Source organism: Dreissena polymorpha, chromosome 2 (assembly GCF_020536995.1).
Source record: "Dreissena polymorpha isolate Duluth1 chromosome 2, UMN_Dpol_1.0, whole genome shotgun sequence".
Classification (NCBI taxonomy): Eukaryota; Metazoa; Mollusca; class Bivalvia; order Myida; family Dreissenidae; genus Dreissena; species Dreissena polymorpha.
The window spans coordinates 121,900,654-121,928,303 of NC_068356.1; the positions used below are offsets into that span (position 1 = coordinate 121,900,654).

General features: G+C 35.1%; 1 protein-coding gene across 1 annotated transcript in view; it reads right to left on the reverse strand.

Annotated features, from left to right (window-relative positions):
* LOC127868809 (uncharacterized) overlaps window positions 1-19,874 on the reverse strand; it is a 44,671-nt gene extending 24,797 nt beyond the window's left edge. The window contains exons 1-9 of the mRNA XM_052410887.1: window positions 19,725-19,874; window positions 17,031-17,177; window positions 16,132-16,308; window positions 8,944-9,149; window positions 4,811-4,934; window positions 3,867-3,989; window positions 3,191-3,277; window positions 2,113-2,202; window positions 1,636-1,720 (exon numbers count right to left, since the gene is read on the reverse strand). Of these exons, the coding sequence (XP_052266847.1) occupies window positions 1,636-1,720; window positions 2,113-2,202; window positions 3,191-3,277; window positions 3,867-3,989; window positions 4,811-4,934; window positions 8,944-9,149; window positions 16,132-16,308; window positions 17,031-17,177; window positions 19,725-19,859 (1,174 nt within the window). The 5' untranslated portion in view covers window positions 19,860-19,874. The remainder of the gene's footprint in view (window positions 1-1,635; window positions 1,721-2,112; window positions 2,203-3,190; window positions 3,278-3,866; window positions 3,990-4,810; window positions 4,935-8,943; window positions 9,150-16,131; window positions 16,309-17,030; window positions 17,178-19,724) is intronic.
* Window positions 19,875-27,650: the final 7,776 nt, after the last annotated feature.

Sequence of the window (27,650 nt, forward strand, 5' to 3'; positions counted from 1 at the left end):
TATGACCGTTGACAAAGTTCTACACAAGTGATGGGGAGGTGGTGCCTTAAGAGAACAATTATGACCGTTGACAAAGTTCTACACAAGTGATGGGGAGGTGGTGCCTTAAGAGAACAATTATGACCGTTGACAAAGTTCTACACAATTGATTGGGAGGTGGTGCCTTTAGAGAACAATAATGACCGTTGACAAAGTTCTACACAAGTGATGGGGAGGTGGTGCCTTAAGAGAAAAATAATGACCTTTGATAAAGTTCTACACACCGGATGTGGAGGTAGTGCCTTAAGAGAACAATAATTACCTTCGACAAAGTTCTACACAAGTGATGGGGAGGTGGTGCTTTAAGAGATCAATTATGTCCTTTGACAAAGTTCTACACAGTTGATGAGGTGGTGGTGCCTTAAAAGAACTACCGGTATTATGAACTTTGCCAAAGTTCTACACAAGTGATGGGGGGGTGGGGGGGTGGTGCATTTAGGGAACAATAATGACCTTTGACAAAGTTCTTCACAAGTGATGGGGATGTATTACCTGTTGAGATCATGAATGAGCTATCACAAAGTTCCACACAGGTGTCAGGGATGTGGTGCTTGTAGAGAATATGAATGAGCTATAACAAAGTTCCACACAGGTGACAGGGATGTGGTACCTGTAGAGAACATGAATGAGCTATAACAAAGTTCCACACAGATGATGGGAATGTATTTCCTGTAGAGAACATGAATGAGCTATAACAAAGTATCACACAGATGATGGGGATGTATTTCCTGTAGAGAACATGAATGAGCTATAACAAAGTTCCACACAGATGATGGGGATGTATTTCCTGTAGAGAACATGAATGAGCTATGACAAAGAATGTAATATAACAAAGTTCCACTCAGTCAATTTTCAGTAAGCATTGTAGCAAAAGGCAATGCTACATCCCTATCTTTTTTTTAATTTGGCCAATGCAGTAGCAGAATTGATTTATCATTTCTACTGGGGAAAATTTCTCTAGAATTGTATTGGCTGTTGATAAACGTTAAAAGGTCTACACCTGGGTTAGACAGCTATGCAATAAATGAAGGCATTTTTGGCATCGGTGACTTTGTTTCTTACTAGGTGTTAGATAATCAGACAACAAAAGTTTGCACAGCACAAAGAAGATTGCTCTCATCTAAACAATTATGGTAATGACCTTGGAAGATGCTTCCAATGAGTCGCTCTAGTGTCCTCAGCAAGCTTCATAAAGATTAAGCAAAACAGGTGGACTCTACATACTCACATACTTTTTTTCAATTTGACCTGCTGACCTTTTTTTGTTATGCTACAATACCCATTTTCTTAAACCAGCTGAGATATCATCAGAAAAAAAGTTAAGCTAACATTTCTAGTCAATAGGGCTCATACCGGTATATAATATATAAGATTTTTTTCACTTTGCCGCAGTTTTTGACCCCACATGATAAATGTACAAATTTAGCCAAGATATCTCTATTTGATAAAGCCATATTAGGAAAATGGCTCAGACAAATGTTTTTGAAAGGAGGCAGCATTATCAAACTCAAAGGAAATATAACACAACACAATTAAGTTAAATTTAAATGGTCTAAAAATATCACAGGAACTAGAGTGTATGTACAATCGGCCTACTCTGTTCAAAATTGAAAGCCCCAGGTCCGTCAGTTGTACCTGCAGCAAAGCTGTAACCCATAGCACCTGGGCATGTGGTCCTTCCCTGCAAGATGAAGGTTCAGAGATATTATCACATAGAAAAAGAAAAGAGATAAAACAAAATTGATGTATCTGTTTAACAGTTAGATCTATTTGTGGCAAAGAAGATTCTTCCAACCTCAGTGAGGTAATAAATATTGTTTCCATTAATATAGCCTTAACTAAAAATCATGTTTAACTTGATTGCACTTAATACACAACATTTTCCTTTAATAATAAATTATCAATCTAGTCTTTCAGTTATAATATTTTTGTTTTAATTCTAGATTAATTAAAAGAAACATTACTAGAAGAATACCTCTTACAATTACCACATTTTTACAAAAAAATATTTAATCTAAAACAGATCAAGAGAGGTTATTGCAAACTTGATTGTATTTGAAGAATATTTTGTACCCCTTCAAGAGATTGTTTGGTCATGTCAGTGTAGGTGTGTCGGAAATCAACTGGACCCGTCAATTTGGTTGTAGCAGAGTCAAACAGCTCCTGTTTTAAACGAGTGTGCTATAGATTACTTCAGTACTATGTGCTTGTTAATTATCTGAATTCATGTATTGCATTTTAACAAACATGTACACATTTTATTCACACATGTTAAAAGACACTTTTCAATGTGACCATAGTCAATCATCTGTTCCTTGTTTTTTAATATCTTAATAATTTTACAACATAACATGTTATTCTATGATATATGCAAAGTCATTGACAAATTATGTTCTGATGTAAATAACAACAGTGGATACCGTAATTACTCTAAGTTTTCGGACACCCCCTTTTTGGCCAAAATTATTATTTTTTGTGACTCTAAATTTTCCGACATGCGCGTTTTTGTCTATCATTAATGACTCTAAATTTTCCGACAGTATATTCAACAGCACTATTTTTACCAGATTTCAGCACTGTATTCGCTTATTTTTTGACACTTTGATCATGGGGTTTTACAAACTGATAAAGGCCATAAAATCTGGGAAAAGCATGCGTGAGGGCAATGGACCATAACAATTGCATAATTCGGTTAATAACCATGTATACCGGTAGAAAACAATTGCTTCACCCAACAGCATTTTAAATTATATCTTCCTATTAAGGAAGCAGTATGTTAAATGCATTTAGTTTTTTGTTCTGTATCATTTCAGGCAAGAGTAAGCAAAAGCTGTGAAGTTGTTTTTATTTTGAAGTATAAACACTATTGTGCATTGATTTATTGCTTTTATTTCAATATAATTATAATTTTCGGACATTTAGTTTGTGCCTCTAAATTTTCTGACACCTGAATTTTTTTAATATTTCCGTATCTAAATTTTCAGACACAAAAAATAACAATTATTTTTAAGTGTCTAAAAACTTACAGTAATTACGGTATATGTAATAGTGAGGACACATTAGTCATCAAACTGCCGCATAATGTCCTTGCAGACCATCATTTTGTATAATCAATATAGTACTATTGCGATTCACTGACTATGCAACATACCTTAGCCTTCTTATACTGGTTGGTTGCTATGATACGAGTGCTTTCAAACATGTCCTTGCCTGGCCCAAATGCTATACACATCTCATTCTGTGATTGTATAGATACAGACATAACAGACACCGCAAAGTAGATTTTTATGACAATATGGTTCTGATGGTTGATATAATTAATTGTGTAAATAAGTTTATATTCAGTTGAAACATATCTATGCTATTGTAATTTACTTTTATTTCATGCTAAATCTTCTTTCATGGTAATAAAGTTATTATGAAAAGTTTCAATTCAAGACGAAAATACCAGTAATTGAAAATAAAATATAAACATTCTTTATTTCAATTTGAAACAAAGATATGAGAAACATAATTTGTTTGACCAACCGAACTTAAACTACATGGGCACAATATAACAGTTTGAAATGTAGTCTAGTTAGCTTAAAGCATGTAAGCGCAAAATAAATTCATACTGTAAAACTCTGGCCATATCAAAAGATGGAAATAACCACTTATATGTTGGAGAACAAAGATGACCAATTTCAAATAATTTAAAATCATCCTGCAATATTTTGTACTTACAAATACCCAGGTATGCATATATTTTATTTCCAAAATCCATAACATTCTAGGATAGATAAATTGTTTGGATGACACCAATATTGCAAGTAGCGAGAGAGACGTACCCTGCCATTACATGTGCTGTGGTTGAAGTCACATGGCAGCCCCGTGTCGAGGCAGTGAGGACCCTGGGTGTTGGGTGATACGTCTCCTTCATTGGCCTGAGCAAACGCAGCAACAAATCTACCCTGAAATAGGGACAAATATTCAGGATGATCAGTTAAACTCTACTATGCTGGGATATAAATTTTATTTTTTGAACGGTATATAGATTTATATATTTGTATAGATTCCTTAAAATAGGAAATATGAAGAGAATAGTCTATTACCAAAGCTAAGCTCAAAAAACACTCCAAGATACAGAAATGGAATTGGTATTATTTATATAATATTTTGCTTGAGTAGCTGGAATTTTCTTATGGATACAAGAGTTTGTGACATTCAGTCTTTAATAATTCCAATATATTATATTGGCGTCAAGTGATAAAAATACTGCAATTGCCCTTAGATTTTAGACATTCCAAGTTAAAGAACAATCTCTTTGTAAACCAAGATAATTATTTTGTGTTACTCAAATTTTCTGATCAACGTGTTTGCATGCTGTGTAATAAAGGAACAACTGTATGATGTACATAAGTACCAAATCACAAATGTATGTTGATTCAATTGATTACGAGGATAAGTGATTTCTTCATAAGTATAAATAAACAATTCAATTATCTACAGCTATATGTTCCTTCTCTCAAACTTTCCAACACTGTTTTTGTTGTATAATGTTTTGTATTTAAATTTTAGGACACAAACAAAAATGATACTTTTAAAGTGTCTGAAAACTTAGAGTAATAGCACTAGGAGATCATTGATTTCTCCCTTACAACCATTCACGCACAACAACAGTATGGGGATGAGGTTCTAAATACTATTCATTCAGAGATTTTGATTTTTTTTAACATTCTTCACATGTTTAATATTAAACAGCAGACAGTTTAGGGCTGAAGCTTAAACTCACTTTTCCTGGCAGCACGTTCTTCCCGTTGATGTCTGCCTCATACATGAGTGCTGCAAGCCCCTTGTTGTCGCTACTGATCAGGTGGTTGGTGTTGTTCATGCTCGTACAGTGAACTGCAAACCAACTGTAACAAACCCATCATGATGAAACAACGATAAATATTTAATTCTATTCTGAAAATTCATGCTTCAATTTGCATTATGTTAATTAAAGTCAAGAATCTCAAACGATCCTTGCATGCCCTTCTCATCTATGCTTAACTAAGAATGATTACTAACAATTAATTCTTCCACTTGAAAGTCTAACATATAGACAAAGAAGAAGATAGCGCAGTTAACATCAATCTAAGAATTATACAGTTGATATATTTAGTGTACAGAATGTTCAAAAACAAAAATCAAACTATAATATTTTCCTTAATTCGTATTTTATTGAATAAGTTATGGTTGGAAATGGTCACAATGCCAAAACTGAGATAATGAAGATTAGACAGCTTTTGAGTACAGTCATTAAAAACTTTTTTCAAATGGATAAGCAATGTAATTGAAAGTTATAATGCAGCAATAACAATAACCACAAAAATTAATTGTCCCAGATCACTTGTTATTTGTTGTTGTGTGTATGGTAGATGACAGTTGATCTAATTTAACAATAAGACTATGAATAAATCTGATCCAGTGTCAACATTGTCGCATAATTTATATAAAAAAGGCCAGAATTGTTTAAAACAGTTTTCTTAGAATAAGTTCTTTGTAACAGAAATAACAAGAGCTGTGTTTGTAGAGCAAAATGCCCCCTATTGCGCCGCTTTGAAGCCATATATTTGACCTTTGACCTTGAAGGATGACCTTGACTTTTCACCACTCAAAACGTGTAGCTCCATGAGATACACATGCATGCCAAATATCAAGTTGCTATCTTCAATATTGCAAAAGTTATGACCAAGGTTAAAGTTTTGGGACAGAATGACAGACAGACAGGCCATAAACATATACCCCCGATCATTCGATCTGCGGGCATAAAAAGTAAACTGTAGATAACATAAATAAATATAAGTTTATAAGAATAATTATTGCAATAATGTGGGACTGGCTTTATCTTGCATTGAAGGGTGTATTTAGAATCTTAAACTCAATTTTAATAAACATAAAATGGTAAGAATCAGCAGCTATGATTACAAAGCAACAGCAGCTATGATAACAAGGCAATGGTAACAAAACACCAGCAGCTAGGATTACCAAGCACCAGAAGCTTTGATTACAAAACACCAACAGCTAGGATTACAAACAAACCATATCTATGATTACCAAGCACCAACATCTACCATTACAAACCACCAACAGCTATGATAACAAACCATAAACATCTATGATTACAAAACCCCAACAGCTATGATAACAAAGCATCAACAGCTATGAAAACAAAGCACCAACAACTATGATAACAAAGCACAATCAGCTATGATTACAAAGCACAAACATTTTTGATTGCAAAGCACATTCAGCTATGATAACAAAGCACTATCATCAATAATTACACAGAAATATCATCAATAATTGCAAAGAGGCATAATCAGCTTTGATAATAGAGCATCAACAGTTTTGATTACAAATCACAACTAGAAATGGCGCGGCAGAGGCCGACGCGTATCCCCACGCCGAATGTTTGACCTAGGTGTGCCCCAGGGTTGGTAATGGGGCCATGCATAGCTGAGATTGACCGTATTGTCATAAGAGAAGTTCATCATCAATTAGAAGTGAATTGGTGTAGAAATGAAGAAGTTATAGTAAAAGGCAATTTTGGGTGGGTGTGACATATGTGGGCAGGGCGCCCCAGGGTTGGTAATTGTGCCATGCATAGTTGAGATTGACCATATTGTCATAAGAGAAGTTCAGTATCAATTTGAAGTGAATCGGTGTAGAAAAGAAGAAATTATAGTAAAAGGCAATTTTGGGTGGGTGTGGTCTATGTGGGCGGGGCCCCAGGGTTGGTAATGGGGCCATGCATAGTTGAGATTGACCGTATTGTCATAAGAGAGGTTCAGTATCAATTTGAAGTGAATCGGTGTAGAAATGAAGAAATTATAGTAAAAGGCAATTTTGGGTGGGTGTGGTCTATGTGGGCGGGGCGCCCCAGGGTTGGTAATGGGGCCATGCATAGTTGAGATTGACTGTATAGTCATAAGAGAAGTTCAATATCAATTTGAAGTGAATCGGTGTAGAAATGAAGAAATTATAGTAAAGGCAATTTTGGGTGGGTGTGGTCTATGTGGGCGGGGCCCCAGGGTTGGTTATGGGGCCATGCATAGTTGAGATTGACCCTAATGTCATAAGAGAAGTTCAGTATCAATTTGAAGTGAATCCGTGTAGAAATGAAAAAATTATAGTAAATGGAATTTTTTGGTGGGTGTGGCCTATGTGGGCGGGCGCCCCAGGGTTGGGATTGGGGCCATGCATAGTTGAGATTGACCCTTATGTCATAACAAAAGTTCAGTATCAATTTGAAGTGAATCCGTGTAGAAATGAAAAAATTATAGTAAATGGAAATTTTTGGTGGGTGTGGCCTATGTGGGCGGGGCGCCCCAGGGTTGGGAATGGGGCCATGCATGGTTGAGATTGACCGTATTGTTATAAGAGAGGTCCAGTATCAATTTGAAGTGAATCGGTGTAGAAATAAAGAAGTAAATGTAAAATAACCTAAAAAAATGAGTGATAATTTCTGACGCGGCCCCACCCCAACCGCTATAACTTTTGACCCAGGGGTCAGATCAAAATTCCAAATAGTGCAGGGTCGCACATATGCTCATAGCTACCATGTGTGTAAGTTTCAAGGTTCTAGTGCTTTTAGTGTAGGAGGAGATAGTGGCCAGGACGGACGGACAGACGGACGGACGGCGGAGATAACCACAATTTTTTTTCAAAAAGCGTGGGGATAATAAGCTTTGATAACAAAGCACAATCAGCTATGATAACAAAGCACCAACATCTATGATAACAAATCTCAAACAGATATTATAACAAAGCATAGTCGGCTATAATAACAAATCACAAAGCATCAACAGCTATGTTCACAAATCACAATCTGCTATGATTACAAAGCACCAACAATGTTTGGTAACAAAGCACAATCTGTTATAATTACAAAGCTTAGCATCAACAGTTTTGGTTACAAAGCACCATCTGATATGATTACAAAGCACTATCATCAATTATTTCAAAGAAGCACAATCAGTGTTAATAATAAAGCACCAACAGTTTTGATTACAAATGACTATCAGCTATGATTACAAAGCACAAACAGCTATGATTACATAGCAAAATCAGCTATGATTACAAAGCACCAACAGCTTTGATTACAAAGCCAAAGCACAATCTGCTATGATTACAAAGTACCAACAGTTTTTGTTACAAAGCACCATCTGCTATGATTACAAAGCACTATCATAAATTATTGCAAAGAAGCACAATCTGTTTTAATAATAAAGCAACCAACAGTTTGATTACAAATGACAATCAGCTATGATTACAAACCACAAACAGCTATGATTACACAGCACAATCAACTATGATTACAAAGCACCAACAGCTTTGACTACAAAGAACCAACAGCTTTGATTACAAATCCCCAACATCTATGATTACAAAGAACCAACAGATCTTCTTACAAAGCACAATCAGCTATGATTGCAAAACTACAAATTCTATGATCATAAAGCATCAACAGCTATGATTACAAAGCACCTACAGCTATGATTATAAAACATCATCAGCTATGATTACATAGCACAATCAGCTATTATTACAAAGCACTAACAGTTATGATTACAAAGCATTTAGAGTTTAGATTACAAAGTAGCAACATCTATAATAACAAACAACAACAACAATAATAACAAATAACCATCAGCTATGATTACATGCATTGATTTAAAAAATCACAGTTATTTCCTTGGTATCCCTAAAATACCCTTTATTCAATAACACTAATATAAATAACATAATTGAATCATAATTTAACACTTGTCATAAGTTCATTTCTAAAACCTAGCCCACACATTGTGTCAATGTCCTTTGATCTCACAAACCTGATTTATTTAGCAGCATATGAGCCTTTAATTGACAACATGATCCCACCTTATCATTCCCAGAGGAGTGCCATCGGCATCAACAATTTTCAGGACCGTCATATTTTTGTCGGTGTCATACCGGTACTTTCCCCTCTCCTCTTGGGGATTAAACAAGTAGGCTGAGGGACTCCTGTTGATGTTTGAGTCCAATAGCTCTCCAGAATTTACATACAGGTTTGCTGGGTGGAAGTTCTGCTCTGCTCTTTCCACGCTCTTGATGAAAATTAACAAAACATGTACTGGTATTTTATTCCCTTTAAAGCAAATACCATTGACAGCAATTTTTTGTATTGCATTATCAGTTTAGATTTATATTGAATACATATGATCCGCAGTCTGGAAAAAAACTGACTAAATGCATGTCTGTAAAGTATCCCCCCAGATAAGTCTGTACAGTACTCATACCTGGCTTAATGCATGTCTGTAAAGTATCCCCCAGATAAGCCTGTACACTACTCATACCTGGTTTAATGCATGTCTGTAAAGTATCCCACCAGATAAGCCAGTACAGTACTCATACCTGGCTTAATGCATGTCTGTAAAGTATCCCCCAGATAAGCCTGTACACTACTCATACCTGGTTTAATGCATGTCTGTGAAGTATCCCCCAGATAAGCCTGTACACTACTCATACCTGGCTTAATGCATGTCTGTTAAGTATCCCCCCAGATAAGTCTGTACAGTACTCATACCTGGCTTAATGCATGTCTGTTAAGTATCCCCCCAGATAAGTCTGTACAGTACTCATACCTGGCTTAATGCATGTCTGTTAAGTATCCCCCCAGATAAGCCTGTACACTACTCATACCTGGCTTAATGCATGTCTGTTAAGTATTCCCCCAGATAAGTCTGTACAGTACTCATACCTGGCTTAATGCATGTCTGTTAAGTATCCCCCCAGATAAGTCTGTACACTACTCATACCTGGCTTAATGCATGTCTGTTAAGTATCCCCCCAGATAAGTCTGTACAGTACTCATACCTGGCTTAATGCATGTCTGTAAAGTATCCCCCAGATAAGCCTGTACACTACTCATACCTGGCTTAATGCATGTCTGTAAAGTATCCACCCAGATAAGCCTGTACAGTACTCATACCTGGCTTAATGCATGTCTGTAAAGTATCCCCCCAGATAAGTCTGTACAGTACTCATACCTGGCTTTATGCGTGTCTGTTAAGTATTCCCCCAGATAAGCCTGTACAGTACTCATACCTGGCTTTATGCATGTCTGTAAAGTATCCCCCCAGATAAGCCTGTACAGTACTCATACCTGGCTTAATGCATGTCTGTAAAGTATCCCCCAGATAAGCCTGTACAGAACTCATACCTGGTTTAATGCATGTCTGTAAAGTATCCCCCCAGATAAGCCTGTACAGTACTCATACCTGGCTTAATGCATGTCTGTAAAGTATCCCCCCAGATAAGCCTGTACAGTACTCATACCTGGCTTAATGCATGTCTGTATAGTATCCCCCCAGATAAGCCTGTACAGAACTCATACCTGGTTTAATGCATGTCTGTAAAGTATCCCCCCAGATAAGCCTGTACAGTACTCATACCTGGCTTAATGCATGTCTGTAAAGTATCCCCCCAGATAAGCCTGTACAGTACTCATACCTGGCTTAATGCGTGTCTGTAAAGTATCGCACCAGATAAGCCTGTCTAGTACTCATACCTGGCTTAATGCATGTCTGTAAAGTATCCCCCCAGATAAGCCTGTACAGTACTCATACCTGGCTTTATGCATGTCTGTAAAGTATCCCCCCAGATAAGCCTGTACAGTACTCATACCTGGCTTAATGCATGTCTGTAAAGTATCCCCCCAGATAAGTCTGTACAGTACTCATACCTGGCTTAATGCATGTCTGTAAAGTATCCCCCAGATAAGCCTGTACAGTACTCATACCTGGCTTAATGCATGTTTGTAAAGTATCCCCCCAGATAAGCCTGTACAGTAGTCATACCTAGCTTAATGCATGTCTGTAAAGTATCCCCCCAGATAAGCCTGTACAGTACTCATACCTGGCTTAATGCATGTCTGTAAAGTATCGCACCAGATAAGCATGTACAGTACTCATACCTGGCTTAATGCATGTCTGTAAAGTATCGCACCAGATAAGCCTGTACAGTACTCATACCTGGCATAATGCATGTTTGTAAAGTATCGCACCAGATAAGCCTGTACAGTACTCATACCTGGCTTAATGCATGTCTGTAAAGTATCGCACCAGATAAGCCTGTACAGTACTCATACCTGGCTTAATGCATGTCTGTAAAGTATCGCACCAGATAAGCCTGTACAGTACTCATACCTGGCTTAATGCATGTTTGTAAAGTATCGCACCAGATAAGCCTGTACAGTTCTCATACCTGGCTTAATGCATGTCTGTAAAGTTTCGCACCAGATAAGCCTGTACAGTACTCATACCTGGCTTAATGCATGCCTGTAAAGTATCCCCCAAGATAAGCCTGTACAGTTCTCATACCTGGCTTAATGCATGTCTGTAAAGTATCCCCCCAGATAAGCCTGTCTAGTAATCATACCTGACTTAATGCATGTCTGTAAAGTATCCCCAGATAAGCTTGTACAGTACTCATACCTGGCTTAATGCATGTCTGTAAAGTATCCCCCCAGATAAGCATGTACAGTACTCATACCTGGCTTAATGCATGTCTGTAAAGTTTCGCACCAGATAAGCCTGTACAGTACTCATACCTGGCTTAATGCATGCCTGTAAAGTATCCCCCAAGATAAGCCTGTACAGTTCTCATACCTGGCTTAATGCATGTCTGTAAAGTATCCCCCCAGATAAGCCTGTCTAGTAATCATACCTGACTTAATGCATGTCTGTAAAGTATCCCCAGATAAGCCTGTACAGTACTCATACCTGACTTAATGCATGTCTGTAAAGTATCCCCCCAGATAAGCCTGTCTAGTACTCATACCTGGCTTAATGCATGTCTGTAAAGTATCCCCCCAGATAAGCCTGTCTAGTACTCATACCTGGCTTAATGCATGTCTGTAAAGTATCCCCCAGATAAGCCTGTGCAGTACTCATACCTGGTTTAATGCATGTCTGTAAAGTATCCCCCCAGATAAGCCTGTACACTACTCATACCTGGCTTAATTCATGTCTGTAAAGTATCCCCCCAGATAAGTCTGTACAGTTCTCATACCTGGCTTAATGCATGTCTGTAAAGTATCCCCCCAGATAAGCCTGTACAGTACTCATACCTGGCTTAATGCATGTCTGTAAAGTATCCCCCCACAGATAAGCCTGTACAGTACTCATACCTGGCTTAATGCATGTCTGTAAAGTATCCCCCAGATAAGCCTGTACACTACTCATACCTGGCTTAATGCATGTCTTTATAGTATCCCCCAGATAAGCCTGTGCAGTACTCATACCTGGCTTAATTCATGTCTGTTAAGTATCCCCCAGATAAGCCTGTACAGTACTCATACCTGGTTTAATGCATGTCTGTAAAGTATCCCCCCAGATAAGCCTGTACAGTACTCATACCTGGCTTAATGCATGTCTGTTAAGTATCCCCACAGATAAGCCTGTACAGTACTCATACCTGGCTTAATGCGTGTCTGTTAAGTATTCCCCCAGATAAGCCTGTACAGTACTCATATCTGGCTTAATGCGTGTCTGTAAAGTATCCCACCAGATAAACCTGTACAGTACTCATACCTGGCTTAATGCATGTCTATAAAGTATCCCCCCAGATAAATCTGAGCACTACTCATACCTGGCTTAATGCATGTCTGTAAAGTATCCCCCCAGATAAGCCTGTACAGTACTCATACCTGGCTTAATGCATGTCTGTAAAGTATCCCCCCAGATAAGCCTGTACAGTACTCATACCTGGCTTAATGCATGTCTATAAAGTATCCCCCCAGATAAGCCTGTACAGTACTCATACCTGGCTTAATGCATGTCTGTAAAGTATCCCCCAGATAAGCCTGAGCACTACTCATACCTGGCTTAATGCATGTCTGTAAAGTATCGCACCAGATAAGCCTGTACAGAACTCATACCTGGCTTAATGCTAGAGCTGCAACGATTCACCAACAGTTCAATTCGATTCGATTTCGATTTCAGACACTCCGATACTGATTTTTTCGATTCGATTCATCTTCAAACCTAGTTTTATCATATATTCACTCGTATGCCTCAAAATTAACATTTCTGTTCAAATGTGATTTCAATAAAACACATATAAAAGAATAGCAAATTAGGACTCAATTTTAATTTTAAAACTTCTGACTAGATTACACAATAATATAAAAAATAAATAAATAATCATAAAAACGTATCTGGAATCAGTTGAATGGTAGTACTATCACTATTACACCTTTACCCAAAACCGCTATAAGCATGTCTACCACTGTGCCATGACAGCATAACCTGTTACCTGTATGACAAATCATATTTTCTTATAAACTTAACAAAACTCCAACAAAAAAAGAACTACTTTTCTGGCTGGCGACTTGAGTAGTTTCACTTGTGCGACCTCTTTGTCTTGCTAAATTAACGCTATGTTTGCGTTTGACATATTGCATTAAATTAGATTAGTGGTTGAGCCGGACTTAGCGTACGCCACATCCGTGAAGCACAGTTTACACTTAGCTTTATTGGTAGGGCTACCATCCCAAAACCCAAAATACTGCCACACTTTTGATTTTAGCTTCTTAGCCGCATCTGATAATTTCAATTTGTCGGCAACAACTTGTTCAGCCATTTTGACGCTTTTTACGAAAGTAGACCGTAACGGGCTTATTGATTGGATGACTAAAGTAATAAGCAACCAATCGCGCGCGTCGTAATTACAGGTAAATATAAAACCTACACCTCCCTGTATCAATAGTCGGAATACAGCGCGCTTTACGTATCTATGTATATATATGTATATATTTTAAAGAATCGAATCGAATTTGGTAGGTTTGGTATCGTAATCGAATCGAAGCATTTCGAATCGATTTTTGATGAATCGGATCGAATCGTTGCAGCTCTACTTAATGCATGTCTGTAAAGTATCCCCCAGATAAGCTTGTACAGTACGCATACCTGGCTTAATGCATGTCTGTAAAGTATCCCCCTCAGATAAGCCTGTACACTACTCATACCTGACTTAATGCATGTCTGTAAAGTATCCCCCCAGATAAGTCTGTACAGTACTCATACCTGGCTTAATGCATGTCTGTAAAGTATCACCCCAGATAAGCCTGTACAGTACTCATACCTGACTTAATGCATGTCTGTAAAGTATCCCCCCAGATAAGTCTGTACAGTACTCATACCTGGCTTAATGCATGTCTGTAAAGTATCACCCCAGATAAGCCTGTACAGTACTCATACCTGGCTTAATGCATGTCTGTAAAGTATCCCCCCAGATAAGTCTGTACAGTACTCATACCTGGCTTAATGCATGTCTGTTAAGTATTCCCCCAGATAAGCCTGTACAGTACTCATACCTGGCTTAATGCGTGTCTGTTAAGTATTCCCCCAGATAAGCCTGTGCAGTACTCATACCTGGCTTAATGCATGTCTGTAAAGTATCCCCCCAGATAAGTCTGTACAGTACTCATACCTGGCTTAATGCATGTCTGTTAAGTATTCCCCCAGATAAGCCTGTCTAGTACTTATACACATGCTTTTAGATCTGTTTTCCCAGAACACACCTCATTTTAGGATTGAGTGAGGTGCTACTAATTGTAATAGCTTCGTTATTATTGGGACACTTATTTTCATGGATTTCTTGGTTGGAAAAAAAACAAAACAAGTGTAAAACAAAATATAGTTTGGCAAGGTAACACACAATGTTCTTGATTGACATTTGACATACACAATTTATCTGCTTATAATGCAATATAACGCTGTAAATTCAATGGTATCTTTTTTCGATTAGCCAAGTAAAGATTTATGTGCAAAGTAAACACTCTCTATGCAGCAAAATCAACATTTATGTGACAGTTACCTGATTTGCTGCTTACAAATCTAACTGATTTTGGCATCTTCTTAAATGGGCATTTAGTATTTAGTTTGTAAATAATTGTAATTGACTGCAACACTACAGTAAGTAGCTTCAATGTTTTGAACATGAGCTTAGGGTAAAAGCTGTTTATTTTGGGATGCACTGTTAACGTGACACTTTGGACTGTATAAGATGCTTATTGCTGAGTTGATAGATTGATAATGGGGTACACTTTCCATGTTGTGTCACCCTTTATGACCCAGAAACGTGCCAAAAAGAGTACCATAATACGAAACAGATTTCCTGAATTCTTTTTTTCTTTATATACGTCCATGAATTTATTGTGCCAACAAAACTGTTTTGTTTTTAAAAGACAACAACAGTTTATGATAAAGAATATTAATAGTGTACAGTATATAAAATTAATGCAGGCAAAGCAAGAAAATTCATTGAATTAATATCCCCTGCAAAATAAATTGTGTTTATGGATGGGTGCAAATTCCTTGATTGTACGGTATTATCATACAAATAATAATTAAGAGCAGGGTAATTGCTTTCTTTTGAATTCCCATTCTCCTCATTTATATCTATGCATCAAGAAAGTTTCATGTTGAAATCATGTATCGTATCTGAGATACAGCCCTGAAAATTACCATATTTTCATCATACAAAAACAACAAAAGGCAATAACCTTTATTTAAGAAAATATAGGGTTATGCTTTATGTTCATGGTACTTTTTCTCATTGATTTCTACACACCCATGAAGTGCCATGTTGAATTGGAGTATGGTATCTGACATAATGCCCTGAAAAGTAACATCATACAAAAACAACTACAAGAAAGGGCAATAATTCTTATATACCGTAAGAAAGTGTATGGGAAATATTGGTTCTTGTGCATGGCACTTCTCCTGATTGATATCTATACACCCAGGATGTTTCATGTTGTATAGTTTATATAGTTTCTGAGATATAATAGCCCTGAAAAGTTTGTGACAGATGGACTGACAGACAATCTTACAGACAAACAATGCTCATTAGGTGGCAGATAATTATTATAATTTGCCAGAATTTTTACATTTGAACGTTTAAAAGCATCTGAAATATGTTTTGTAACATACAACTTATTTTATACAAAATAGTAACCAAGAACAATCCAATCAATTAAAACAGAAATAAAGAATAGCTATATATTTAATAAATGCAACTCACAATGATAATGCCCTGTACAAGAGCATCAAAGGACTCGCGTACAAAGCCAAGGGAGGTAATGCTAAACAGCAGGTACTGATGAAAGCCCGCAGGACCGGAGTGTGTGTGTGTACCACTGATGCACACGTTCCTCTCTGTGTATTTGGTGCCATAGACTGACTTTAGGCGTCTTATGATCTGCACATGATTGAAACACGGCTTAAAATAATGGTCATGATTACATGTACCATCTACTTATGCATTAAGACTATAGAAAGCCAGATGGGCATACATGTATCAGCCTTTTTCTTTGCATGTATGCTTGTTTTCCCTTTTGATTCAACTGTTATGATGGATTAAATTTTATGGATTTAAATGGCATCATCACGTAAGGCCAGAGTTTTTTAGTAAAGAATTTTATGAATCCGCTGATATAATTAGTTTAACATAATTGTATTGAATTAAGTTCTTTTCCTTTTGACTAATGAACAGTTTTACATTAAAGTACGAAAAACTAGAAGTAATTGATGTAAACATTAACCAAGATTAGAGAGTATGATTTGACTAAACAAGAGCTCCGCATAACGGGTGCCAACACTCGGCTGCGGGTGCAGTTTTGAATTAATGAAAGCTTGTCAGAATATTACTATTTTTTAGAGGTCACAGTGACCTTGACCTTTGACCTAGTGACCCCAAAATGGGTGTGGCATGTAGAACTTATCAAGGTGCATGTTCATATGAAGTTTCAAAGTTGTAGGTGGAAGCACTTTGATTTTAGAGCCAATGTTCAAAAGGTTAACAAAAGGTAAAGATTTTAGCACGACGCCGGACAACGAGCTGGCTATGACGATACCTTGGGTTTAACAGCCAAGCTAAAAATGACATAATAAAACAATTATTCCTTTATGAATGATAATTACCTCCAGTTTCACTCCTTGCGAAAACATACAAGCATCAAGGTTCACAAAAAGAACTGTGTTTTTGTTTTTGTCCTCAAAAATAAAGGCCCGGCTGAACTGACGTAGATGTATTCCTTTTGTTGTTTGAGATGGATTGGCATATCCCATCTGTGGAGTAGATAACAAAATGTATTTATAAACGTTATGGATTGGGATGTTCCTTACATTTTTTCAATTGTCAATCAGCAATTTTTTTTAAAAACATGTTTGCTAAACTAAATAAAAATGAAGAATAAGTAAGATTTAGGATATACTTGCCTAAGGTCTTGAAAAATTTAGTGTTTGATGTTTAGAGTTAGTGTTTTGATTTTCAATTCAAATGTCTTGTTTTTAAAATCAAATTGACTCCTTATTACATTGTATTAGGCTTGTAAGCATATCATGATCATAAGTTTTTAAAATTGTCTTTAATATTGGACTTAAAACAATTTATAAAGCATATTATAAAGGTAAGATGTGTTCTTGTTCAAGCTGTTACAGTGATAGTTTAAGACAATTTAAAATTGATATCTTTGGACCTTTGTAAAAAACATAACTTGTGTACAATATATACAAGACAAAACAAGAGCTGTGTTTGTGAAACACAATTCCCCTACTGCGCCACTTTGAAGCAATATATTTGACCTTTGACCTTGAAGATACCCTTGACCTTTCACCACTCAAAATGTGCAGCTCCATGAGATAAACATGCATGCCAAATATCAAGTTGCTATCTTTAATATTGCAAACGTTATCACAAAACTTTAACTAAGGTTGAAGTTTTGGGACAGAATGACAGACAGACAGACAAACGGATGGACGGCGGGTGGTCAGGCCGGCGGTTGGGCAGGCAGACAGACAGGCCAAAAATCTACCGTCGATCATTCGATTTTGCGTCATAAAAATCTACCTTAAAAGAGACCTTTTCATGTTTTGGTCAATTGAGAAAATTGAACAAAATTGATGCAGATTCGCAAATTTTCGTTACAGTGATATTTGCGAGGAAACAGTAATACCTAACATTTACCATGCTCAGGGTTCGCCAAAACTTGAAAAATCTGTCAGTCATTTGGACTGACAGACTTGAAATTTTTGTTAGTCCGAATCAGTTTCTGTCAGTCCCACTGTCCGACTAAACTATAACTGCAAAACACAACGAAAGAGAGTACCTTTTAGGTGTTAATTGGTTTTGATCAAATTAAAATACAAAAAAAACATGTCCAAAGTCGATATAATAAAACAATTATTATATTAATAATAAACCACATATAAACCAAAGGAATGTCAAACTGTTTTTAGCCTCCACAGCTCTACAAATCCGTGTTCTTGAAAAGTTAGGGTGACATCCAATCAAGTTTGACTTAATTGTACACACCCATTCATACTACTTTGGATGACTTCCATTTCTGTTTATTAGCCAATTTCCCAAGTTCTAAAACAACACCAATTGTTAAAATATTTTCTCTTAGCTGAGGTGGTTGATTTCCAGGTTCAATTAAATTAATGTCTTTCACACCTTTTACTTGATAGAAAGGCCCATGATAATTACCACCATCAATTCTTGTTGTCTAAATACAATCTTTGAACAACAAATTAACATATGTCCGAATTTTATATTATCCGAAATATAGTACATTGGGTCGAAAAACTTCGTTTGATTTCAGAAATTGTTGGTATGTCAATTACAATATATCCTTCCCAGAACAATATACTAATGAAACTACTTAACAGGAATGCTCACAAATGCCTGTTGAAACAAGTTTTCGTGTTTTTTGTTGTGGAGAAATTAAATGGAACAAACAAAATGGCGGACGCACCCGGTTGCTTTTTAAACAAAGACCGTTGATTTTGAACTCGCATGTGATAGTCAATTCTAATCCAACATTAAACATCAAAATGAAGGTAACAAAAAAGGATTTTGACAGAAGTTGAACAAAACGCATTTACCTTCTATTAATCCAATAGCACATTATACACTTTGAGTGATCTTTTTGAAACCATTTTTCATCAGATTGTGTCGGTCAGTCGGACCGATTATCTTAAATCACTTGTCGGTCCTGAGAAAAATTTGCCCGTCAGGACCGGCGGACCGACGGTTTTGGCGAACCCTGCATGCTCCAAAATATCCATTATATGCATCTTTTGATGATGTGAAAACTTGAAAATGATAAAGTGTTGAAAACATGAATCGATTGAATAATTTGTAGAGTTCTGTTGTTATCCTTATATTTTGTGACACTAGGAGGATTGCTTATATAAAGTATAAAATACACCACTCATTTATGATCAGGATCATGGTTGAGTGGTTTAAGTGATTGACTTTTACTCCAGTGGTTTAAGCCCAGATGAGGATGACTTTTTTCTTTCTTTTTGATTTTATTCTAGTTTTTACTGTTGCTATTTAGTAAGTTCCAATGTTTACCTTTATCAATGTAAAGCATTTAATGACGATATCAAGATAAGCGAAAACAGGGCCAAAGTCTGTTGAAAAGCGTGGTTATATATACTGTCTTAAAATTTAGAAACATGAATTATGGACAAAATTCCGTAAAATAATTATTTTTGCTAAAAAACGAGGGTGTCCGAAAACTTAGAGTGTCCGAAAATTACCGTATAACATGTATCATTTTCAACACTATTATTCAATGTAATTGTCATATGAGGTTCTTGACATACCATGTTGACTTGTGCAGCGGGTCCTGTGATATCCGCGATGCCAATGCCTACATTGTACTCTGTGTCTGCGCAGTTAGTTTGTAGCAACAACGCAGACAAAACCAGGAAAACAATTCCACCTCTGCCAGTCTCCATTTTGATGATAATCACATGACAAATCATGTGACAGAGCGGTTACTGGAAATACCGGAATCTCGCCATAACACCGATTATGTGTTGACAGCGAAATGTGGTGCAACAAGGTACACTTTAGTAATTGACATTAGATCTTCAATTCAAGTTTTGTATTTGGATATCGACAAAACGCCTTTTACCATTTTTTATACACGCAACAAACTTAACTAAATATGGTTTAAGTGCATCGCCATAAAATTAATGAACATTCCAGAAATAATGCGCAACGTACGTGTATGTATTTTGAACTCGGTAAGAACAAACAGGTAATGAATAGACAAAATATGAAGAGTTCATACAATATTAAGTTAAGAAGCAGCAAGTACTATTTTTCCTTATGGAATTCCATACAATCAGTAACGAATGCGGCAAAATATTTAATAACAATATGGTATTTTGAAAAGAGAGTAAGCTTTCAAATTTAACTAACTTTGGCCAGTTGGATCGAATATAATTTTGTTCGTAGATCTTAATAAATTGAGCAAGTTATAATGAAGTGATAATCAGTTTATACAAAATCTGATGCGCGACAACAATTGTAAATACTTTTTAGTGTGGGTAATTTATATGAACGCATGGTGATCATATTATAAATTTTACATACAGTATGAACATGAATTAGGTTTTCATATCCCCATAATGTTTTATGGTCTTAATTTTACGATACCAACTTTGTTTGTTCCTGCAATCATGTAAAAAAAATAATAACATATGCAACGCGAAATGGAAAATGAATAAAAGCGAAGGTGTACACATTTTTATACCGAATGAGACGTGAGGACACGACAATACCTACTAGTACTACACAACAGAAAATGATCATAACAATAAGTTGATGAAAGTTTTATTGAATACCGATCTGTACACGTATCATGCAAAAGAGTCTTGTAGATAAATCTATCTTTTTACAATAAAACTATGTATTCATAGGAAATGACCAGAATTTGGTCGCACGATTAAGATGTTGATCTATTAAACCATTAGAGTCGTGCAAAGATAAAACATACCGATAGGTTGTATATGAAAACACGGACTCTAGATGAGACGGATATGAAACGGGACCGTATCGGCAAAAAGCTTGTCGATACTTTGTTACGTAACCAGTAGCTATCGATTAGCGTACATCGAAGCGCCGAGGTTATACTTTTTGATGTACCCACTCACGTTTTTTTTAAAATTATACTTTCATTTCTCGGCCGATTTTGACAAATTATATATCATTAGAAAGCCTACGTTACGTAGATTTCAGATATATAAATATATATTATGCTTTTCTTCTGATTTGGGCAGCCCGGCGAGTTATAACTTTAACTTTGGCAAATATCACACCGTTTTAGAGTCTAGATTTACGGTTGACATGTTCGTACTTTATACCGTATTGTAGCGTTTATATTTGGAGTTCAGTTTTAAAAATTACATCTTGCTTAGGAGAATAGAATTATGTATACGATAGAAAAAAAAGGTTTTAAAAATGAAGTTAAGAAAAGAATGACTTTGTACGAAAGTATCGCGCGGTCCTAACGCAGAAAACTGATGCTACGGTCTTGGCAATTATGCTTTTGTTTAGATACCGGCCATTTAATTTCTTTTGTCATGATTATTATATTTTTTATGGAATATATTGAAATATTTTGTTCACGAAACATATCAATAAAGCTAAATATTAATGAAGCTTAATAAATTAACGATTTCAGCTCTTGTTTATAACACAGACAGGGTGTTAATTTTATTACGAGACAGCGTATATAGCAGACCCTCTTGATATTTTTCGGCCGGGATTTTCAAGAATCTTTAAATAATTTTAATTAATTGATAATTTAAGGTAAAACACCTTTCATATAATTATACATAATAACCTCTTTGAAAATTAACAACAAACGATGAATGTTTTGACACCCATTTTATTTGAAGTATGCAAAGCCGAAAAATATCAAGAGGGTCCGCTATATATGCTGTCTCGTAATAAAATTAACACACTGTCTGTGTTATAAACAAGAGCTGGTTGGGAGCGTGCCATTAATGGGTATTACAATCAAGCACTCACACCCCTGATGAGGCTCATATAAAATTATCACCATTTCATCGTTAGAAACAAGAGCTGAAACCGTTAATTTATTAAGCTTCATTAATAGTAAGATTTATTGATATGTTTCGTGAACAATATATTCGATAAAAAATATAATAATCCAGGCAACGGAAATTTAATGGTCGGTATCTAAACAAAAGCATAATCGCCAAGACCGTAGCATCAGTTCGGAGCGTTATGACCGCGAGCTACTTTCGTACAAAGTCATTCCTTATTTACTTTCATTTTTAAACCCATTTTTTTTCTATCGAATACAGAATTCTATTCTCCTAAGCAAGATGTAGTTTTAAAAACTTAACTCCTAATATAAACGTTACAAATATGTATAAAGTACGACCATGTTTACCGTAAATATTGATTCTAAAACGGTATGATATTTGCAAAAGTTAAAGTTATAACTCGCCGGGCTGCCGAAATTAGAAGTAAAACTTCATATATATTTATATATCTGAAAACTACGAAAGGTAGGCTTTCTAATTATATATAATTTGTCAAAATCGGCCGAGAAATAAAAGTAAAAATAGAAAAAAGACGTGAGTGGGTACATCAAAATGTATAACCTCGACGCTTCGATGTACGCTAATCGATAGCTACTGGTTACGTAACAAAGTATCGACAAGGTTAAACGCGCGTGGGTAAAACATAAAATGTGTATTTCTCGTGTTAACCTCGCTAAACATCCATTAATAACAACGGAAATATACTAAAAGTTATATTTTTTGAAAGAGGAATTAATAAGCAACAAGATAACGTATACACCAATAAAATCGGATGATTAGTTTTTGCATAAATTTGAATTGACTACAGTAAGGGTCAAATACTTGTTTCAACTCCTGTCAATATACGTTCCGTGATGAAAAAAACATTATCTCTCAAAGATTGACTTCCCGCAAAAGTATTTTTTATGCCAGATTTCGTTTATCTCCTTTTTATTGGTAGTCTTTCTTTATGATTTGTTTAAAAAAGAACTATATTTAAATATCACAGTTACTTGATATTTCTGGTTTAAATGCTTTTAAGATTACGAATACTGGTTTTGATTAAATCATCTTTTAATTTAATAAGTTTACTAAGTTGAAACTAGTTTTACAACCTTCGTACGGCTTCATCTTGCGTTACACGACTATGATATTTATGTGAGAACTATATGAATTTTTGTCTCTTCAGATTTTAAATAAAGACTAAATGTAGCTGATACTATTTCGGTTACATTTCATCGTGTCCCCGAAAGTAAAGGTGCTGGTGCTCTTGTCTGTATATAACCAAAGAGTAGTAAATTAGTAAATATATTGGAATATATCATCCTGTATTGCTATTTAATATGAATTAAGAAGCAAATGCGTCAAATTTGTATATACATTAAAATAGTTAATAAATAATCCTGACCAAGTGTAAGGTTTTGAGCTTCTTGAAACTGTTTACCCCCATTGCTTTTGAACGACCGTTCCTAAGCGTTGACTCCAATTTTTCATGTATATGGGTAGTTAGGTACGTGAGAGTCTTATCTCGATCGTTTGTTTTGTGCATCATTGTTTGGAAATCGGTTGATTGCTATAACTAAAAGGTTGCATTGTATAAAAAATCATGAATTGAAAGAATCCAAACATTAGTTACACTTGTTGGTAGGTTCAGCGTATTTAAGAAAATTTATTACAGTCATGATTGAATATTTACAACAACATAACATTCTCTTTTTAAGCTTATTTCGAATAACATCGACATTTGTTTTCTAATTTTTAATAGTATTTTTTTGAATATTGATAATTAATAAACCGAATGAAGAGTTTAAATGAAACAAAAGTCTAAATAAAAAAAGTAATGGGAACTATATTTAATGATGGTTTTATTTAGTTAAATCAGTATGTCATATTTTTTTTAACCACTCTCAATGTGTATGCTTTGCGTTAATTTTTTTTTTTTTCAAACGCCCCAATCTGTTTTAAATGTTGACATTATAATTAAAAAGCTTATGTTTTATGAACGAGTTGACAAAAAGCAAAAATGAAAAACAACTAACACTGATCAGCATCTGCAAAAAGAACATACAAACGTAAACATTATAATTAGCATCCGTTAGTCAAAGCATCATACATTTCAATGTTTTTCTAGTTGATCTGTCAGTAAGAACAGAGTATTACGAGATTAGTCAATGTTTTTTTTCGAAGTTACAAAATGCCAGTTTATATTGGAAATGTTGGCACGCAAACACTTCGTTGGATGAGTTCAAGAAGAAACAGTAAATATTTGAATATATGTAGATATTTACACGAGATACGTTTTATGCAGATAATCATAATCAAAATAAAGTACTGCTATTTTATTCTTTCCGCATGTATAAACTGTTCAAAAACTGTAAATGTACGCCTAGAACATGTTTTTCAATTTTGTGGTGTGACATTGTAGTAAAGCATATTTCGTCTCATCTAGAATGTAAAATACTGTCTTGGGACACACAGAAATGAATTACAGCTGCAGTCATGTGAAGAGAACAGATAATTATTGATCTCACAAATCCCAGAGCGCACTTCACTGCGTGACATTTCCACGAATTTACATGAATTATTGTGAATGCAAAATACACATGGCAGCATTTTCCTACTTTACATTAAATACTTAGTACTAAAATCATTAATTCCGGAAGTTGTGTTTTAAACGTTACATGATATTACAAGTTAATACAATCGTTTTTAAAACTGGTCTCTTTAGCATTTTACTAGTTAAAAAATACATTTTGCAATGAAGGCATCTTTTCCCAATATTTACCTGCATGTTTGATAATGTAAGATTGAAAACTACGCATAGTCAAAGTTGCTATTGTTTGCGATTAAATCTAATCTGAGTGAATACGAATTGAATGAGTTTTTTCAGAGTTAATACTGTTAGCGTTTAATCTATTTGTTTGCAGAAGGCAGAACATATAAATAACTTAATAGATTCATAAAATAATAGAACAGTTTGCAACAGGGAGCTAATCATGACTAATTACTTACACCCATACATCGAATTCATTTTTGTTTACGTGTGACCAAATTATTAAAAAAATTCAAAACTATTGAGTAATGAATATATTAATATTACTCTCGTATTAAAAAAAGACGGTCTTTATGTTTCGCAACATTCGAGGCATTTAAATTCACGTAGCCTGAAACAGTATCGCGCACTTTTTTTGAATTTGTTTATTCTCGTGATATTTGTCATTTATACTTAGATATTATTCATATGTTTGATGTTGCCACATAAACAAAACAATTCACCGAATGCGATTACGTTTTCCTAATTAGTTTCCTCTTGAATAGTATGGTTAATTTAAAATAAGCTTTGTTTATTTGAAAAGTGTTTGAAACATGAATAAAAATAAATATGGTACATATTATGGTTAAGCTTTGAATTCTAAATAGTACATCACTCGATTTTCATGTCTTGCTTTGTAAATGCTAAGCACTAACACTTTGTTTTAATCTTACACATATTTCTGATTGAATATTGGTGCGATGATAGTTATCACTTGGTATTTTAGACTGTTGCGATATCCGCTTTGTTAAGTAAACCACAATTTTAACATGTCTCGCTTTTGAGATGGCAATAGCAAAGTTAGCTCGTATGTTACACTGCCTATAATATCATTAAATGGGAAGATAACTGAATATGAAGGCAATCGGAACTGCGAATCAATCTTGTAAGGCAAAAAAGTCATTTCTTTACACAATCATCGCCAAAATATTAGGGAATGTGCGTAAACGAAACTTTTTTTGTTAATTGTGCTACGTTTCAGCAAGAATGTCAATGAACAATATAGAACGTTTCAATAAGAATACCAATTGAAAACAGATCTCTTTCCCATCTCTACCTTTACTTCTGGTTTAGTTATTTCTTTTAAATTTATAGTTTATTTAGTTTGTAGCATTATTTTTTTACAACTCATTTAAGCGAATTTAACAAAAATGTTTTAAATCTCAACATTAAATGCCAAAACATTTCACAAACTATTAAGGATTGTCGGATATGTTGAAACTAATAACTTTGTTTACGCCTTATTAGCGTATTGGTATCATTTAGTTTTTATTGATATTTTATTAGTTTAATTCATTAACCTAGTGTCGAATTATGTGTTTCTTAACGGTTAAATTATGTAAACATCGTAAATTACTTGAATTTAAACCTGAGATCAAGCAGGGCCAATTCTTTTGCAAATGTGCAAACTTCGTTTTATAAAGGCCGTTGTCTTTCAGCGTTCCACTCGTTGATTTTATATCTCAATGAAGTTGTCTTATCCATATTGTGATCATTACTCGACCTGAACGGAAACTACGGTCTTGTTGCAAAAAAGAGATAAAACCGATCTCAAAGAAAGAACCGTGTTAGCGTTTGATTCATTTAACAGCTCTGTGTCGACGTGTTCATGAATAGCAATATTAAAATCAAATGATTGATACATTCATGTTGCGATCTGTTGTAATCTGAATCCTTTATATATATATATATATATATATATATATATATATATATATATATATATATATATATATATATATATATATATATATATATATATATATATATATATATATATATATATATATATATATATATACTTGTTGTTAAAGATTTATCCAAATCTAATTTGATTTCTCAATTTATTCAACGACAATAACATACTAGTATTTTAATTTTGCGAAAACACCTTTACTGGCAAATAACTGGACAGGAATGTATAAATATTTAATGTTTGCGAATGCATACATCACCAATGGCTCTTAAAATATTATTGTATTGTGTACATCAACAATCTTTGTCTCTTTCGTTTTACACCTACGTTTTTTTAGCAATGCAGAAGTAAAATATGCTTCACACATATAGATTATTTTTTTTTACATAAACGCACCACATGCAACGTACGTACGCCATATCAGACTGTATCATTAGTCAGAAAGTACTTAATAAAATGATACGCCTATAGCATAACAAGCAAATGTACATTACTTTTTTGCTTGCTGTGCGAATTTAGTTACAAATCAATGAGACACATTAATTTCTGTAAACGATGCCTTCATTTACGTTAGTTATTTTCCCACAAAACGTCGAAAAACAGAAATTACAACATTTATCTAAGTGATTAGTGTCTGGAAATGTAATAGAAATAGCAACAAAATTTACATTTAGTAAGTCATGTTGCGTAAATGATTATGAGTTTCATTGTGGTTCTTTCAATGCTCCAAACACATAATTCTAAATGGCACCATGGCGTATTTCTTCTATACCTTCAAACGGAAACACTGGCATGTTAACATGCATCTAGTTTCTAGATAAAACTGATCAGTCAGATCGTAATCAGTTGAACGATACATATCCAATGTACGCAAGTGCTTCGGTAAGCAATACTTTTGCCATGCATATTGATGAGAGAGGATTACATAAGCCAGACAGTGTATCCGACCGGTTGACAAGCGTACCCTATTGCTTCCCCATGAGGAGAAATGTAATGCCTCGGTCACACTGTCACGAATCAGAGCTACGAATGAGCTACGATTCAATCGTATACGAATGACTACGATATTGTCAAACTTCGTAGTCCGCCACGATTTCGGTAAGGAGCACATCGATGTGAGTACGGATTTCGACGCATCTACCATCAAAATGTTGATAAACGAACAAGGAAAGGTACGGAC